General features: G+C 49.3%; 1 protein-coding gene across 1 annotated transcript in view; it reads right to left on the reverse strand.

Annotated features, from left to right (window-relative positions):
* FAM13A (family with sequence similarity 13 member A) overlaps nt 1–17,919 on the reverse strand; it is a 1,072,469-nt gene that overhangs the window by 616,993 nt on the left and 437,557 nt on the right. The window contains exon 8 of the mRNA XM_086961617.1: nt 11,071–11,154. Within this exon, the coding sequence (XP_086817743.1) occupies nt 11,071–11,154 (84 nt within the window). The remainder of the gene's footprint in view (nt 1–11,070; nt 11,155–17,919) is intronic.

The following is a 17,919-nucleotide window of genomic DNA, read 5'->3' on the forward strand; positions in this document are numbered from 1 at the left end:
CCGCAGAGATTTGTGTGAGGTGCCACGTCAAGACAGCACAAGTTTGCTTTGTGTGTCTGATAACCAGCACAAGCAAACCTGCTTGTTTTATGTTTATTGTACTGTGTGAGAGGTTTCAAACTCTTGAATCCAGCTTGGAAGGCTTTAACTAACAAGTAATGTGGCGGGAGGGGTGAGTGCGGGACAGGAGCTCAGGAAGGGGCTGCGATGCCTTATGACTCCACGGAAACTAGGAGAAACGAAAAGCTGCAAAAAGTAGAACAATGTATAACTAAACTAAACAAGAGAGCGCAGCGTCCGTAATGAAAGATGACGTGCAGCAAATGAAGCAGAGAAAAGCCTTTAAGCCTTTCTTTTCTTACTATGGTTCCTAAAATACATAAAAATAAAAATAAATACCCCTCTGGAGTGCTAGTCAAGACGCTTCGGGTCCTGGCAATGCGCAAGGACAGGATGTCAGGCTCCACGCAGCCCAATACTATCACGCAATATACCACCCAGCGGCTGCCCTCGCAGCGGATTGCGCCTCAGTCGGGTCAAGATGGGGGGGCGGATGGCTCTGGCAAACCCTCGCGGGCAGAACTCTTGAAGGCCATACAAGGCTCACACACTGCGTTGGAGCGGCAGATTGAAACAGTTTCCATCGACGTCAACTTATTGCGAACAGATCTCCGGAAGGTTGCGGATAAGGTCTCGGACGCTGAGGGTAATATCACACAACTCCAGGGTCAAGTAGCCTCTCTGAAAAAGGCGGTCACGCACCTCACGGCCACGACGCATGCCCTGGAGCGGAGGGCTGAGGATGCAGAGGGGAGGGCTCGTCGCAGCAACATAAGGGTCCTGGGGGTGCCGGAACGGCTGGAGGCTGGTAATGCGGAGACCTGGATCCGGACGACGCTGTGTCCAAGGGGCCTCTCGGATGTCTTTGTCATCGAGCGGGCGCATCAGGCTTTGGTCCCACCGCCGCGTCCTGGGGCTCCCCCACGGGCGTTAATCGCCAAGATCCTGAACTATAGGGATCGAGATTGCATCCTGCGAGCGGCAAGGGAATCGGCGGATGTCACCATTGAGAACCGCCGGGTGTCCATCTACCCCGACTATACCCAACAAGTCCAAGGGCAAAGAAAAACCTACTTGTGGGTAAAGCAAAAGCTCCGGGAGATGAAGCTGCGATACATGCTGTTGTACCCGGCCAAACTCAAAGAGCTCTCGCAGGGGAAGGCGCATTTCTTTGAGTCCCCAGCGGAGGTGTGGGAGTGGCTGGAGAGGCGACGACCTTCCACCAGGAGAACGCGGGGGGCCCCGGGAGACGTAGGGAACTCGCCCTTCGCGGCGGCGCCATGGCAGACGCAGGCGCCGGTCTGGGTCGGCGGCTCCTGAGGAACCCAGGATCACAGTGGGTGAGGACGGCGCTATGCTCCTGGATACTTTGCCGGCGGAGACTGGGCCGGGGGGCCTGGGCCCACCCGGGTCTGGAGATGTACTGGTCCCGGATACCTAACAAGCTACGATACAGGACACAATCTTCACGGCCTCGGTGGTCCCGGAGACTGGTGGAGCTGAGTCACTGGCAGAGACGGTCCCGTCCTGAGGCGATATGTGGCCTGAGCATTGTCTTTTTCTAACATGGGCGGCCTGTAGGTTGTCCTAGCCTTGCTGTTGATACCCGGGGCCTGGGGTGTTTGACCGCCTGATGCTGGGCGGGACGGTGGACTTTTATTTTGCTGGGTGGGGGCTGTATGGTGGGTTGGGGGTGCGTCTGTTGGGGCAATGTCTGACTTGGGACTGCTCCTCTTGGTTGAACCTAAAGACTTTCCTGTTGGACTTGGGTCCCGTAGGGAACTGGGGGGGGGGAGTGGGTTTTGTTCTATTGTTTGTGAGTGAGTGTTGTGTAGGGTAGATGCGGGGGCCGTGTACGTCCTGGCACTGGCAGGGGGAGGGCAGGGAAGCATGTTTCGTTGTTGCTGTCATCTTGCTCGTAGGCGGGGGTGGGGGGTTGTGTTTTTTGGGGTTTGATGTGTTGCAATGGTTAGGAGAGAGGGTGTTGTTGTTGAGGGGCACTGTTAAAGGCATCGAGTGTACTACTGTTCGGACTCATGGGTGGCGGATCACAGAGAATGCACATAGCAGCCCAGATGGGCGTACTCACCGATTGTGGGTTACAAATTCTTAACCTGGAACGTGCGCGGACTGGGCACTTGTACTAAGAGACACAGGGTCCTCACCTTCCTCCGGCGCCATGGGGTCTCCGTTGCGTATCTGCAGGAGACTCATTTGAATGAGGAGGGTGCTCAAAAGTTGTCCAAAAAATGGAGGGGCCAGGTGTTCCATTCCTCCTTTTCCACATATGCCAGGGGGGTCATGATCTGGGTGGCGCCTGGGGTTCCCTTCGCCGTTCAGTACGCGGAGGCAGACATAGAAGGCAGGTACTTGCTGCTGCGAGTGAAGTTGGATGGTAGGGATTTCCTGATTTTAAACTCATATACCCCTAATGTGGATGATACTGACTTCTTCTCACATCTTCAGGAGATCCTTGTTTCGGATCTGGATGCCCCCTTCCTCTGGTTTGGGGATTTCAACTGTGTGTTGGATCCGGATCTGGACAGGCACCCCCCATGCTCTGGTACGAAACCGCGTATGAAGGCGCGACTCCGGGAGGTGATGCATAACTTGGGTGCTGCAGATGTGTGGCATATGGGCCACCCCACACAGAAACTGTATACTTGTTATACCCCGACACATAACACCCATAGTAGGCTGGATAGAATCCTCGCTACTAATATTGATGCGTCCCTTTCCTTGACGGTTACCCACCAGGCCGGTTTTTTGTCGGACCACGCCCCAGTGACGTGCGTTGCGCAGTGGGTTGCCCAGTCTTCCCGTCCCCGGACCTGGAGGATGCCGATGGACCTCTTACAGGACCAAGTGGGGAGAGAACATGTGGCGACAGCCCTGAATAATTATGTAGATCTGAATTGTGAGGGCTGTGATCTGCCCTATTCGACTAAATGGGAGGCCCTGAAAGCGGTGGTGCGTGGTGCATTCATGGGCCTCACCTATGGGGTCCGGAAGGAGTTGTTCCAAGATTTGCGGGTCGCGGAGGTTAGACTTCGGCACTGTCAGTCTCTGTCGGACCCCGTTGACTCGGATCTGGAGTCGGAGAGGATGGCCCTCGTGTGCGTCCATGACATCCTTACCCGTCTGGATAGGTACACTCTGGGCCAATACCGGCAGCGTCTCCACCGTGAGGGGGACAAGTCTAGTCGCCTGCTGGCCTGGATTCTTAGGAGAGAATCCGCCCGGAGCGGATAGTCGATCTGAGGGATCCTGCTGGGGGCATGGTGCACTCTGAGTCAGATATTCTTGGAGTCCTTCGATCTCACTTGCAGGCGGTGTATACTGCCGACCCCTCGATAATGGAGGTCTCCTATCAGCCCTACCTCCAGGGATTGACACTCCAGGCCCTCTCGAAGGAGTCTGCGGAGGAACTGGACGCGGTCTTAACGCTCCGAGAGGTCAGAGTAGCATTAGCCGCCCTGCCGAGGGCTAAGGCCCCGGGCAGTGACGGCTTCCCGCCTGAATTCTACCAGTCATTTTAGGATGTCCTCGCCCGCCTCCTTCTGCGGGTCTATAATGAGGCACTGGAGTGTGGCGCCCTCCCACCCACCATGAATCAGGGGGACGTTTGTATGATTCTAAAACTGGGAGGAGGGCTGCGATCCTGGGGCGTTCCGGCCTATAACTCTGATTAATACGGACGTGAAAATCCTTACCAGACTACTGGCCACCCGTCTGGCGCCTTACATGGCGCAGCTGGTGCACCAGGACCAGTGTGGATTTATCCCTGGCCGCAACACCGCAATGAACCAGCGGCGCCTGAACCATGTCCTACATGAGGTGTGTGGTAGGGAGGAACCCCAGGTCCTGGTGTCGGTAGACCTGGCCAAGGCCTTCGACACTGTCAGCAGGGGTTATCTATTAGAGGTGCTCCAATTGGCAGGGCTGGGCCCCGTGTTTTGCGATTGGATCCGGGTCCTGTACGGAGCACCTTAGGCCAGAGTTCGGCTTGGGTTGGCCCGCTCTGAGGACTGGCCTTTGGAAAGGGGCACTCGTTAGGGGTGTCCCCTCTCGCCACTTCTTTTTGCCCTGGCGATAGAGCCCTTGGCGGTCTATTCGTACGGAGATGGAGCAGTGGGGTATCAAAGTTGGAGATACTGTGAATGTGATCTCCCTGTAAGCGGATGACGCTCTGTTCTATTTAATGTCCCCGAGGGAGTCGCTGCCCATTTTACTGCGGTTGCTGGACCGCTTTGGCGCGGCCTCGGGACTGCGTATAAACCCTAGCAAGTCCCTGATCTTTCCCCTGGCGGGCTGTGCTGTGGATCCGGGTGTGGGCCTCCCGTGTCTAGGGCTGCGATGGGAGCTGGAAGCCTTCCGGTATCTGGGAATCCAGGTGGCCTCGTCTGACGAGCAGTTGCTGGCCCGCAATGCTGATCAGGTGCTTCACTCCCTGCAGCAGTCTGTATCCTTCTGGAACACGCTCTCTCTCTCTCCCTCATGGGGCGACTAGTGGTTGCAAAAATGGTGATGCTACCAAGAATGCTGTATGTCCTGCAAAATACCCTGTTCCCGCTCTCCTCGCGCATGTTTCGCACGCTCAACATGCTGCTCACTTCTTTGCTGTGGGCAGGAGGGCGCAGCAGAGTCGACCTGCATACCGTGGTCCGGAGCTGGGTGGAGGGAGGCCTGGAGGCTCCGAGATTTGACCTGTATTATTATGCAGTACAGCTCCTGCCAGCTGCGAGGTGGTTCGCGTGCACGGACAATTGGGAACTGCGACTCTTAGCGGGAAGGACGGACGAGAGGGCGCTGCAGGTTGCCTTGATGAGAGGGCGGGGAATGGAAGAGGCCCTCCCCTATGTAGTGCGACACGCTGCGGGGGTCTGGCAAGAGTTCGTTGAGAAAATCTTGCGGCGGGTACCCTTTCATAGGGAGCTGCCGGTGTGGATCTTGGCCCCGGTGACTCTTATGGAGGAACATATGTCCTTTCGGGACTGGCGGGAGGGTGGATGCGAGACATTGGCGGACCTTTACCCGGACGACTCCTTCGTGTCCACTGAACAAGCTACGGTAGCCTTTGGCCTGGGCAGGGGGCAATACCTGCACTATAGAGGTCTCCAGGAGATGGCGAGGATGACCTGGCCACAATTCCCAGAGGCACCCCCGTTATCCCACACCCTCAACATCCTTCTCTCCTGCGGCAGAGGAAGGCGGTTGGTCACAATATTGTACTTGGCCATGTGACGGGACTCCATCCCGCCGGTCTCGCCGTCCTGGGTGGCCTGGGAGGCGGACCAAGGGGTTGCTCTAGAGCCAGGGCAGCGCAAAAGCATTGGGCTCCTGACCCAGAAAGTGTCATGCAATGCGCAGTTCAAACTGATCCACTTCAATTTTGTACATCGCACTTACATGACCCCGGTCTCCCTGAGGCGTATGTCTGCGGATCGACGGGACAACTGACCTAGATGTGGGGCAGGGGGAGCCAGATTCCTGCATCTGGCCTGGGAGTGCCCGCTGGTCGGGAACTTCTGGAAGGAGGTGGTGGAGCACATTGGGCGTGTCACGGGCCTCCGGATTGCCTTGACTCCGCTTCATTGTCTGTTGGCCCTGGTCCCCAAACCTAAAAAGAGAAATGTATCCTATAAGTTGCTGCAGTTGCTACTGGTGTTGGCAAGGCGACGGGTGGCTATTACCTGGATGGGGCAGAGGACTCCCTGAATTGTCCCTGTGGCTTAAGGATGTCAGGGAATGGTCCTTGGCTGAGGAAACGCACATGCGGCGCACACGCAGGGATGAGAGGCTCCAGGAGGACCTACTAGCGCAGAGGGTAATGTGTGCTGTGGGGTTGCCCGATGATGACTCGGATGCCACCAGTGCTGAACTGTTTACCCCTGAGAAGCCTGGTTCCGAGGAGGACGAAGCGGGAGGCGGGGAGGAAGGACTTGTTTTGGGGTAGTGCCCTGGTGGAAGCGTACGAATGTTCCCTATTGTTTATGTGATTTGCCTTGATTCCCAGAGGTTTGCTTATAACTGTGATGTCTGTCCCCGAATGGGCCATGAGGAAGTAACTGAACTAATTACACGTGTTTTCACTAGCGATGCAAAGTTTGGGGGGGGGAACTGCTTTGCTGTTACATGCTAAAATTACGTTTTTTACCGAAAAAGAAATGAACAGGAGGGTAGGAAACACCGCAAAAGGGGGAAAAACGGCGGATGTTAAAAATATGCCTTTATTCCTTGCGAACCTTTATACTTTTATATTCTGGCACTTTACAACTTTATGCCGCCTGACCTCCGGGTTGTGGGCTGAATGGTTGTATGATACCATGTACGATCGATTTGATCATTTTTCATCTTTAAGTGCCTGTGGGTGGATTTACCTGATTGTATTCTTTATACTTTCCGCAATAAAAATAATTTTCAAAAAATAAAAATAAAAAGCCCACACAAAACAACAAGCGTGGCTGCTAAAGTGAAAGCGACGCGCTGTGTTTAATTAGTAACCTGATTCACGACGAAGGAGGAATGCAGCTGTCAGCCCGCGTGCGGCTGGATGCTCCCAAGAGCAAAACACCATGGGAGTGAACCTTTCTAGAAGAGGTGGGACATGCACCCGCCTTTGACCATTTGCGTGTTTTCATTATTGAAAGACACACACAAAAGCCAATCCAATGTGTGAGAGGAGTCCGACCCACACAGAGACGTTTGGAGTGGTCACAAGAAGCATCCCGCTAGACTCGAACTAAAAACGAGTTTCACTGAGATTATTTTTCTTTGTTGAATGGCACGTAGTTTGTGGTTGTGAAGGTGTTTTTTCAGTGTTTATATGTTTACACTGGTGATGGCTATTTTCCTTCTGGTGAGGTTTTATCAGTTATTATAGGTTTAAACCTAAAAACCAAATAGCCTAATTATGTTCATGGACGTTTGGAGTTGTGCTATCTAGCTCATGAACTGAAATGATACACTTTACTTAATTTTATTAACCTTTGCAGGCAGGTTTTAGATTTAAGAAAGACTGTACATGAAGAGTCGCAAATTCGCCTGCTCAGATCAGAACATTCTATTTACTGACCTTTCGTGCAATGCACTCAAATTACGCATGGCTTGGGCATTCCATAAGCAATGCCCAAAACTAAAACTCAATTTACTCACTCAAACCTGGTAAACCCACAGTACATTTATTAGGTTGAGCATGGGCAACGCATGCGCTGCTCTGCGAGGCATGCTGTATTGCAGTATGGAATAGAAGCTTCGCCCATTTCCCGGCCATATTCTCAATTGGCTCCTGTTACTGGTCTTTCGAAATCATTGCTGTTGAATGATATATAGGCTTAGTAGTACCTCCTTGATACCGCCTTGTCTGCATTTGTCTGCATTTTTTCTTCTGTTGTTACACGGTCTGCTTTATCTAGTCTGTGAGCACTATTTTCTTTGATGATCCAAAACGTGATTTCCTACAAGGCAGCAAACCGCAACTTTTATATTTTTAATAGTAATGGCTGTGGGTCCGCTTTGGGTCAGCTTTGACTATAGTGGCCGTGCTTGTTTATGTATTTAATTTGCTGCAAGGTCCCCTTTAACTATTGCAGCAGCACTTTTTTAAGTTAATTTGCCACGCGGTCCGCTTTAAGTACAGCTGACACCCTTTTTTGTTTAGTTCATTTTCCAGCACGGTCCGAGTTACCTTTAGCGACCATGCTACAGAAGCTTTGTTTATTTATTTTAACTTTTTGGGTAAATGAGCTCCATACCGCTCTTTCACTTCAATGTTGCCCGTGCCCCTCTCTTTACACGCTGCTCACTGTAACCTGAATACGGCAAACAGCGTCAAAAGTAAGGGGCGTAGCCACCATCAAAGTGGGCTCGCATTTGTGAGAGTTTGAGCTATTGGCATTATAAATAACAAAGTCTTTTATATGCGTGTTGGTTTTAAAAACAAATAAATAAAAAGCTTTGTAATTTACAATGCAAAAATCTTAAACTCATGCATATGCAAGATCTATTGCATTGAAAATGCTTGTAATTCACGGTGTCTCTATAAATGTTTTAATTGTTTTCCTGCAATGGCTTCTTACGATGAGTGCTCCCAGCTTGATTCAAGTGCTGGATGGAGCCCGGAGCAGTCACCGGAGAGGCGCTGTGTGCTGTATCCTCCTGCGAGTGCGAAATCAACACGTCCTTTATTACTCTCTTTCACCTGTTACCGAGAGTTAGTCCGTATTGCAAAACGATTTTGAGGAAACAGCCACCCACCAAAAATTACTCTCTCATCTCAGCTAGTGGCAGCATGTTTGTGGATTTTCACTATGTTACCGGAAATGGGTTTCCACCCGGATGCCTTGCTTGAGAGTTTGCGAACATGAGCGCCTGTTGCCTAAAGCACGTCTTAAGGGACTTGCACTCCTGAAGTCAGCCCTGAGCATGTGCTCTGTGCATGGCATGGCGCTTCATGGGACATCAATGTGCACTCTCCATGAGAGGAAACACTGGGCAGTGCCTGTACAGAGTGGAAACTTATCTGCGTCCTCTTTCATAATGCCTCAGTTCGCTATTTGCTGCCCTAACTGCTTGTGATTGGCTGACCATGTCTTCTATCTTATTGGTCATTCTTTGAAAACTACTTGCAACTAACATAGATGAGTATCTTGTGCAGTTCAAACAAAGCATGTTATTCACAATTAACAACGATTCTGCCTCAAACTAAAAGAAAAGTGTTACTTACTACTACCAGGCAGATCTTCGTATTCAGGAAACTTTATTACAATAATGTTTTAAACAAGCATTTGCAATGCATTTGGTCTTGCATTTGCGAGAGTTTACGCTATTGGCATTGTAAATGACAATGCCTTTTATTAATGTGTTGGCTTTTAAAACAGGTAAATAAAAGGCATTGTAATTTATAAAGCCAATAGCTTAAACACGGGCAAATACGAGACCTATTGCATTGCAAATGCTCGTTGCAATTGGTGGTCAGGGCTTGGCAATGAGGCAAAATGTGCTCAGAGATTCTGGAAATTCCTGGATGCAGGATCAGATTGGGACAGATAATGGGCTCAGCACCAAAATAAAAGTGGCCTGAATAAGTGAGTTAAATAGTTAAAAATCCGGCCCATGTTTACTAATTGGGACAGTTTTGAATAGAGGTGGGCGAGCGACTGAAAGTTCAAGCCAGGCTCACGCATGAAGCCTGGCTCTGGCTCAGCTCAAGATCATGTTGGAACCTTGAGCCCATAGCGTGTCGGAGCTGTATTGTGACTTCAGCCTGCCTTCCTCCCTGTACCCTGGATGGGGTGCTAAGCCCAGAGCTGTCGACATTGGACTTAGGGTACCCGGTTCGAGTCTCATTGTTGACTCAACATCCTGTGATTCTGAGTAAATAGCTTTGTTTCCCCAGTCGTGTAAACAATGAATGGTGACTTTTACGTAAAGGGTGCTTCTGTAAAGCACTCCAATACCTTTGGGTAGTGTTTGTGGCTAAAGGTGCAAAAAGAGATAGAAATAAAGCCTTAACACAAGAAATGTTGCTCTAGAATAATCTGGACCAGTATAGGGTTTACATGACAATTATCCTGTAAGGGGTTACATGACAATTGTCTTGCCTCTTAGTTCACTAAACATTCATGTTTAAAAATTATCACTTTTAATAAAGTACTTCCCTGTGCAGGCCTATAATCTAAAGTATTGATGTCAAATGTTTCACATGCTAAAGAAATAAACTTTTGGGAATTTTGAAGAGACTATCATATTTTATGTGATGTTTGGTCTATAATTTACATAGCAAACATTTTCAGGGCACGGCTCATGCACAGCTCTAAGATCCAAGCCAGACCTTGACTCGACTCTGGCTTGGCTATCCCTGTTAATTTGTTGGTTTGTCTACCTCTAGTTTTGAACTTGTAAAGACACACTCCTACAGGCCGATAGAACCGATTCAGGCGTGAGACTCCCGATTTTTTAAGCCCAAAACAGCTTTATTTCTGCAGTCTTCCACCTGAAATTGCCTCTGCTTCAATACTAATCAATGGGAAGATCCTTTCTCCCGATTTATTTTTCTAAATCTTCCACTTATCTATACTAAGATGCTGACATGTATTCACACTGTATAAGTGTTTTGCAAGGTATGGAAGTCTTAGTGGATTTGAGCATGCTGTAGGCAATGTTTGTTTTAAAATATGGGAAATCAGAATAAAACCGGTCCAACAGGACATAAAACAGTCCCCCAAAGAGCCAAAAACCAGCCCACATACTGATCTGTCAAAGCAGTTCTTTCAGGCCATACCTTAATGCTATTGAACATTACGAAACAGCAGCCAGTGGCGTAACGAAAGCCTCCTCTGGCACTATGCACGGTTGGCGGACTTTAATGGGTCTGGAGTGTAGGGGGCCACCTCCAAGTAACTTGCAGGGGGTTAGGGGGGACTTAAGTTTAATTATAGGACTGCCTGTATCTTCTGGCTTCCTATCAGGATATGTGGCCCTAACGATTGGATAAAAGTGAAGTTTCGCCTGTCGAGGTGAGGAGGGGATGGGAGGGGGTTATGCCTTTCGGTGATCATGAACAATGGGCATTTGGGGCTATCAATGTTATTATGATGAGGGTCCCCTGAATTTGCAGCTAGTCCTCCTGCAAGCTCTTGGAAAGGAAACTCAGATTAAACAGTACGTGGTAGAGGCATGTGGCTGTCACCAGAGTCTTTATATGGGAAATTATCAAATGTAAACTCTCAGAAACTAGGCACAGCTATCACTATTTAAACTGAACCGTCAGTATGGGAACTGCATAGAGTTTAAGCAATTCCTCCTTTTACTCAACTTCTCTCTTCAACAAATAGCAGATATGATGGCAACACGCATAAATAAGCAAGAGATCAAATACAGCTACAAGTCTTATAGGGGAGAATGCCCCGAGGTAGGCTTTGACTGTTTCAACACAATTACAACTGCTTGTTCATAAATAAGACACCCAACAAAACCAAGCTTGCACCACTGCAGAAGTGTCAGCCTTACCTTGCGCCTCGGTGAAGGTTTCGGAGCAGCCTTTTCCGAATCACACTGCAAAATCACTGAAGGGGGATCTGGCTCCGAAAAGACCTGAAAGACACACGCCATCACATGAGAATAAGTTCCAGATAATAGAAGAACAGAGAATGACAAGCACTTATCTTCCTGCACACTCGTTCTGATGGATACTCTATCTAATCACAGATTCCTCACCCTTTGAATATCCCAAGGTGCCGGACTGGATCCTGAGAATTATTCAGCAATGTTCACGCGTGCCTGTAGGTGCTGACATATGACTGCATGGTAACTTCGTACCGCCCCGTAAGTGCCAAAGCAGGGCTACATTTAAGCTCCACCCCAGTGTACTGATGTCAGTTTCTTTTCTCCTTCTCCTTCTGACTCTGGAGACACGAAGCAAAGGCAAAATATATGTGACCGTGTGTTGATCAGTAACATGGGACCTTCTATCAAAGAGACAGCTCCACAGAATGGAAAGGTGAGCGGCCAGTGAGAAATCTGTGGTTAGATCTAGTACCCACCTGAAAGAGCATTACCAAAGGTAAGTAACATATTTGTCTGATGGATACTTTTAACAACATTTACCTCACCTTTAGAATAGGTACCATAGCATTCCCTTCCAGGGGTGGAGTGTCTGGGAAGAGGACTCTGACCAAAATGTCCTATAGACTGAGCAGGTAAAGTGACCTGACAGCCACACCTGGCTGACAAGGAAGTAGTGTTTTGAAAACATATGCCCTGACACCTATATCGCAGCCTGGTAGAGATCTAGTTTAAACAAGAAACAATGGTATTATATGGGAATTCATTGCTGCGCAAAATACTTTCCACCATGAAAATATGAATTAGAGAACAGTCGACAGACCCGGACTTCCGCTGAAGCGCAGGAGACCGGAAGAAAGGGAAAAAGAATGGTGCTCTCCTTAAAGTAAGAAGGAAGGTGCGCCCGACATTTTGATTTGGCGAACGACCACACAAAGACTGCTCAGCGTAGATGTCACTAAATCAGCAAGAATAAAGGGATTAAGCAGCCATTTAGGATCGGACGAGAGGTGGGCAGCAACAGGCACTCCCCATTGGGACATAGGTGCACCCAAATAAAGGCGGGTACATGTGAGGAGTGCTGTGGAAATAGCCGAAAATCTTGGAACCTGAGATTTGACTGGGGTGGTCGCAGCAGATCAGAAGGTCATAGGCCAGTTACGGTGTGGACTGCATCGGGGCTCCAGAGCCAAAATCACAGAGCATACAAAACTAGGCCAGAGCGGTCTGGAAGGAGGTGTTAATCCTTGTGCCAGTTATTCTTCGGCCGCCTTAGCCTCGCTGGGACCACTTGGCAAAAACATTACCCGAGTTGCGGTCTCTGGGTTTCGATCTGCATTAACACGTGTCCAAGAGAGTAGTGGAGTCGCAGCGGGAGGAGGGGTGGGGCAGCTAAGTAAGGGGCGACAGAACCCGCCTCCAAAGAAACTGTTGCGGACCCTCTCGGGGGGGGGGGGGGGGAGGGGTGGTTTAGGGGGAGAGGGAGACCCCTGCAGGCCGGAAGGCACACCAAATTCCCAGGATCAAGTGCTGGGTCTAAGCAAGTGAATCCCTGCACAGAGCTGAAACAACAGTGACAATGGGCACAAAAGGAACACACCAGACTAAATTAGACAAATATGCAATCCAGAAGGCAGCTGAATCAGACACAATAATGAAAAGTAGCACAGCGGATGGGCGGAGTACAGAAAAGGAGGATCCGACCTTGAAAGACATTATGGACGCCATCTTGGGAGTGCGCACATCTTTGGAGCACAGAATGGACTCAATCACGACAGAGGTCACACTTACAAGAGCTGACCTGCACAAAATGGCCGAAAAGGTCAAGACCATGGCAGAATCACAACAAAACTTAACCTAGACACCAAACTATTGCAACAGGAAATCAAAGACCTCCAGACCTTCAGACCTTCAGGAAACTGACAAAGTAAGCTTGGGGACTATGAAGGGCGATCCTGTTGGAATAACGTGAGAATTATTGGTGTGCCCGAAAAGTCGGAAGGACCTGCCGCAAACCTGTTTGTCGACGACCTAATAATCAATTACTTGCAACCTAAGGGCCTGTCAAATATTTTTACAGTGGAAAGGGCACACATGGTCCGGGGGAAAGACCTAAACCAGGGGCACCCCCATGCTGGAGAAGATTCACCATTTCAGGGACAGAGACAAAATACTCCAGACCCCACCCCCGCCAAAGTCATGAATGAAAATAGTGAAATCACCTTCATTTCGGACTTTACGATCAATGTCCAGAGGCAAAGACCGTCCTTCATGGGCTAAGGGTTAAAGATGTCCAATATTCAATGCTATTTCTTGAGAAACTCCGTATTGAGGCAGAAGGAAGGGCCTGGTTCTGCGATACTCCGGAGGCAGCAGCGGACTGGTTGGATGGATGGAGACCGTCAAAACAGAACAAAGACACACGAAGAAGAGAGATACCTCCGACAAAGCACTTGGATCCGATTGAGAAACCTACACGTTCAGCTACAAAAGAAAGGCCGGTGGAGTAGCGGAGCCCGACAGGAGCCACCTCTGAGCTGTATCGCCGTCAGACAGAGATGGCCTGGAAACACTAAGTGACTTGAAAAATACTTTTAAATCGCCTAGACTGAGTAGTATGTACAATACACACAGTGGGTAGGCATTGGAGATGCTAGTACACCCCTTTTTAATCTACAATTAGTTCAGAGTTTGGGTGACAAGCACTCTGCATAGTTGGGGTGATGGGCAATTCTACGCCCAGAGTGCAGGGGAGCAGGGAGGGGGTTGTTGGGTGTGGTTTGTGTCAATTTGTATGTTAGATGACAAAACAGCATTGGGCATAATTAGGAATGGGTGGGCAGCAGATACAAGGGATCACAATCATGGGTTCACTGATAGACAAAAATATTAAATTCCTGTCTTGGAATGGTAATGGTTTGGGGGATACACTCAAAAGAAGCATAGTATTACAGTTTGTCTAAAGGCATTCCCATGAGGTAATCCTACATCAGGAGACACACTTAATTGGTAACACCTGTAGGGCTTTGTCAAGGTGGGGGTATCATTTAGTAGTAAGCTCAGGTTTTGCCAAGGGATCTAGGGGAGTGAGCATCATGACAAGGCGATCTTTCCCTTTGGCAACTGTGCACACCTGGACTGACGCAGGTGGCAGGTATGCTGCGGTGACGGGGAGATGGGAGTGTGAAACACTCACCACAGTGTCAGTGTATGTCCCACCGGGACTACAAGTTTCGATTTTCAAAGACTTGGACAATATAATTTCCCGGAGGGGCGGCTGCTCGTAGGGGGGGGACTTCAACTCAGTCATATCGGGGAGACTTCACCGGTTTCCCCCCGGGACCTAGGGCCCTCACAGCTTCGGATTCCGGCTTCCTGGATGCAATGGGGTAGGTGGATGCATGGCTTGTCCACAACCCCAATGAGACACACTACACATTCCAATCGGGGGCACACAAAGGTCTTTCCCGTGTAGACTATATTCTTATTCCAGTGACAGAATCGGGAAGCATTAAAGAAATTCGGCATCTGGCACGGAGCATCTCTGACCACTCTCCGATATGGGCTTGAATGTTGGTGGGGGAGAGACATGTGGGCAGAATAGCACCAATTAACCCTTGGTACTTCAGCCTTCCAGTAGTGAAAGAAAGAATCACACAAGTAATAGAACAATATTCCCACGAGAATGAAGGATCAGTGGGGTCCGCCCAAACACTATGGGAGGCCTTCAAAACAGTTGTACGCAGACAGGTGATCTCTCAGATTGCTGGGGCACGCAAGGATAGAAATCTAGAGGTGGAGGAACTGGAAAAAGATATACTCCGATTGGAGAGTGAGGGAAAAAGCGAAGGGAATGAGGACTCGATGCATACTTTAAACTTAAAGAGAGTGGAATATAGCAACCTTACCACTGACATGGCAAAAACTCTAAGCAGAAACAAGCAAGGCAGGCTATATGAGCTGGGAGATAAAGCTGGGAAACTGTTAGCATGGCTTGATAAACGAGAATATGCAAATCGCCTTGTTACAGAGTTAACAAGAGAGTCAGGTGAAATGATCACAGACACACAGGAGATAGCGGATGAATTCGCTAGGCGCTACAGGTCAGTCTATAGTTATTACACCTTCCTCCCAGAGGAAGACTCGAGAGCCTTATTGTCGGATATGACACTCTCCACACTGTCAATAGAAGACACTGGCTTTCTGGAACGTGACATCACAAACAACGAGGTAGCTCAAGCAATCAGGGGACTCCAATCCGGGGTCTCCCAATCGAACTGTACAAATTGAAACCTGACAGAATTGCCCCGTAACTTAGAGCCATGTTTGAAGAGAGCCATTAGAGGGGTGGGCTCCCCCGAGAACAGAGTATCGTCACACTGGTCGTCATGCATAAGGAGGGAAAACCCCAAAATAAATGTTCATCATACAGACCCATCCCATTATTAAATGCTGAGGCCAGAATATTGGCGAAACTACTGGCGTCTCACCTGTTCCAGGTTATCTCGAGGCTGGTCCACCCAGACCAGTCAGGTTTTACACAGTACTCAATCTCCGTCGACTGCACAGGGTGATGGGGCGCATAAACACACTGAGAGAAGATGCGGTGGTGTCACTGGACGCCACTATGGCATTCGACAAGATTGAATGGCCCTACCTATTTGCGGTCCTGGGAAGTTTGGGATTTGGTCCCAGCTTTACAGGATGGATTCGGCTTTTATATATGAACCCACTCGCACCAATAGTTGTAAACAACAAAAAATCTGAAGTGTTTACCCTTAAAAGAGGGATCAGACAGGGTTGTCCACTGCCCCCCCCCTTCTTTTTGATCTAACACTTGAACCCCTTGCAGAATGGATTCAGAAAGATCCTATTATACGTGGTTTGAGGTGGTCAGAGGACTGGGAGGATCGCATCTCCCTCTAAGCCGATGATATCCTGTTATACCTGGCATTGCCTTGGGCCTCACTACATAGAGTCCTGCCCTGCCCAAGGGTTGTAGGGTTGTACAATAGCGTTTGCCAAAGATGGTTTTAAATACCTTGACATATACATCACACCGACCAGAAGTTGAGTTATGAATACAATCTCCAGCCCCGCTCTAGCGATTAAAAAATGATGTGACACACTGGAAGGCCCTCCTCTTGTCACTGTTGAGGGAGAGCAGTGCTATTTAAAATGATGTCTCTGGGGTGCTTTCTATACGTTTTGCACAACTCCCCCAACCCCGTGCCCACGCCATATTTTAAGGCTGTGGAGGGTGCGCAGAGAAAATTGCTCTGAAGGAGAGGGCAGCCCCGAATAGCATTCCGAAAATTGGTGAGGGGATGGTATGACGGGGGAATAGGACTTCTGGACATCGAAAAATACTACTAGGCGTTACACCTAATAGCCATCAACAACTGCACATATCGGCCCTTTGATGACCCCGGGTATAGAATGGATAGATGGCTCTTGCCTGGTGGTACCTATGTAGGGGTGCTCTATTCCAGGCCCGCAAAAAAAATACAAATCACAGGACCCACGAGACACTGTGCAAGTTTGGCATACCGCCAATAAGTCTAGGTTGGGCAAAAAAAAAAAATCACACTGGCTGTACACCCTTGTGGGATTAGGAGCAATTGGGTATGCTCAGGAAAACTAAAGGCTTTGATGGATGGGATTTTATCGGGATATCCAATGTGGGAGACTTATGGAAGAAATGGGATGTGGTTTAATTTTTACTCCTACAGCAAGAGCATGAAATGACAAATACAGAAAGATTTAGATACTTGCAGGTGCGTCACGCCCTGATGGCACAAATCCCGAGAGGGGAGACTCCCCCTGAGGCCTCGCCACTGGAAGGCAGGCTCCTAGATGGGTACATGCCCAAAAAAGCAATATCCCTGACCTTATCAGAAACATAATAACTACTTCCATGCACAGGACGGCTCCCGGCCGTCATGACTCACGCAAGACGTGTGATCATGAAGGCCGGGAGCCGTCCGAATTTTGTTGCTCCACCCACATGCGATTAATTCCCCGCCTGTGCGGGAGAATTAATCAGTGGGCGGAGTTCGGACGGCTCCAGGCCGTCATGAGCACACAGCCACTGTGACTCATGACGGCCGGGAGCCGTCCAGACGACCCGAGCGTCACCCCCAGCCCCCCTTGAAACCGCAGCGGAATTTGTCGTGCGGCGAAGTGGTTAACCACACTTCAGACCCCCTCTTGCAACTCTGTAGTAAATGAGATACAGATATATCACAGTTTGGATGATGATGAATGGCAGGAAGCATTGGCCTCTCCCAGGGAGGTCACAATCTCGTCCAGACTAAAGTTGCTGCAATTAAAAATAATTCACTGAATATATTACACCAGCCCAACACTAGCTAAGATGGGGTACAGGGAAGATTCGGGATGCGGGCAGCAATGTGACCAGGAGGGCACGTTTATAAATATGATGTAGGAGTGCCCCCAGATCAGTGGCTACTGGCGGGGAGTGCTCCAATGCATGGAGGCGGTGTTGAGGTGTAAACTAGAGCTTGAAGTTAAAAGGTACCTATTGAATATCTGAACAGATATAAATAATAAAGAGAAAACTTGGGTAACATTGGGTCATCCGGTTGCCAATCGCAATATTGTTCAACTATGGGGGGGCCGCAACTGTGCCAACAGTAAGCGCTTGGAATAAAGACATGGACTGGTGCATGATAAGGGAAAAACAGTGTATGTAGCCAGATGGTGCCCTGAAAGTAGACACAAATATGGATGAATGGAACATATATAGAGGAAACATCTGTGCCCCGCCCTTGC

This window comes from Lissotriton vulgaris, chromosome 3_1, assembly GCF_964263255.1.
Source record: "Lissotriton vulgaris chromosome 3_1, aLisVul1.2, whole genome shotgun sequence".
NCBI lineage: Eukaryota > Metazoa > Chordata > Amphibia > Caudata > Salamandridae > Lissotriton > Lissotriton vulgaris.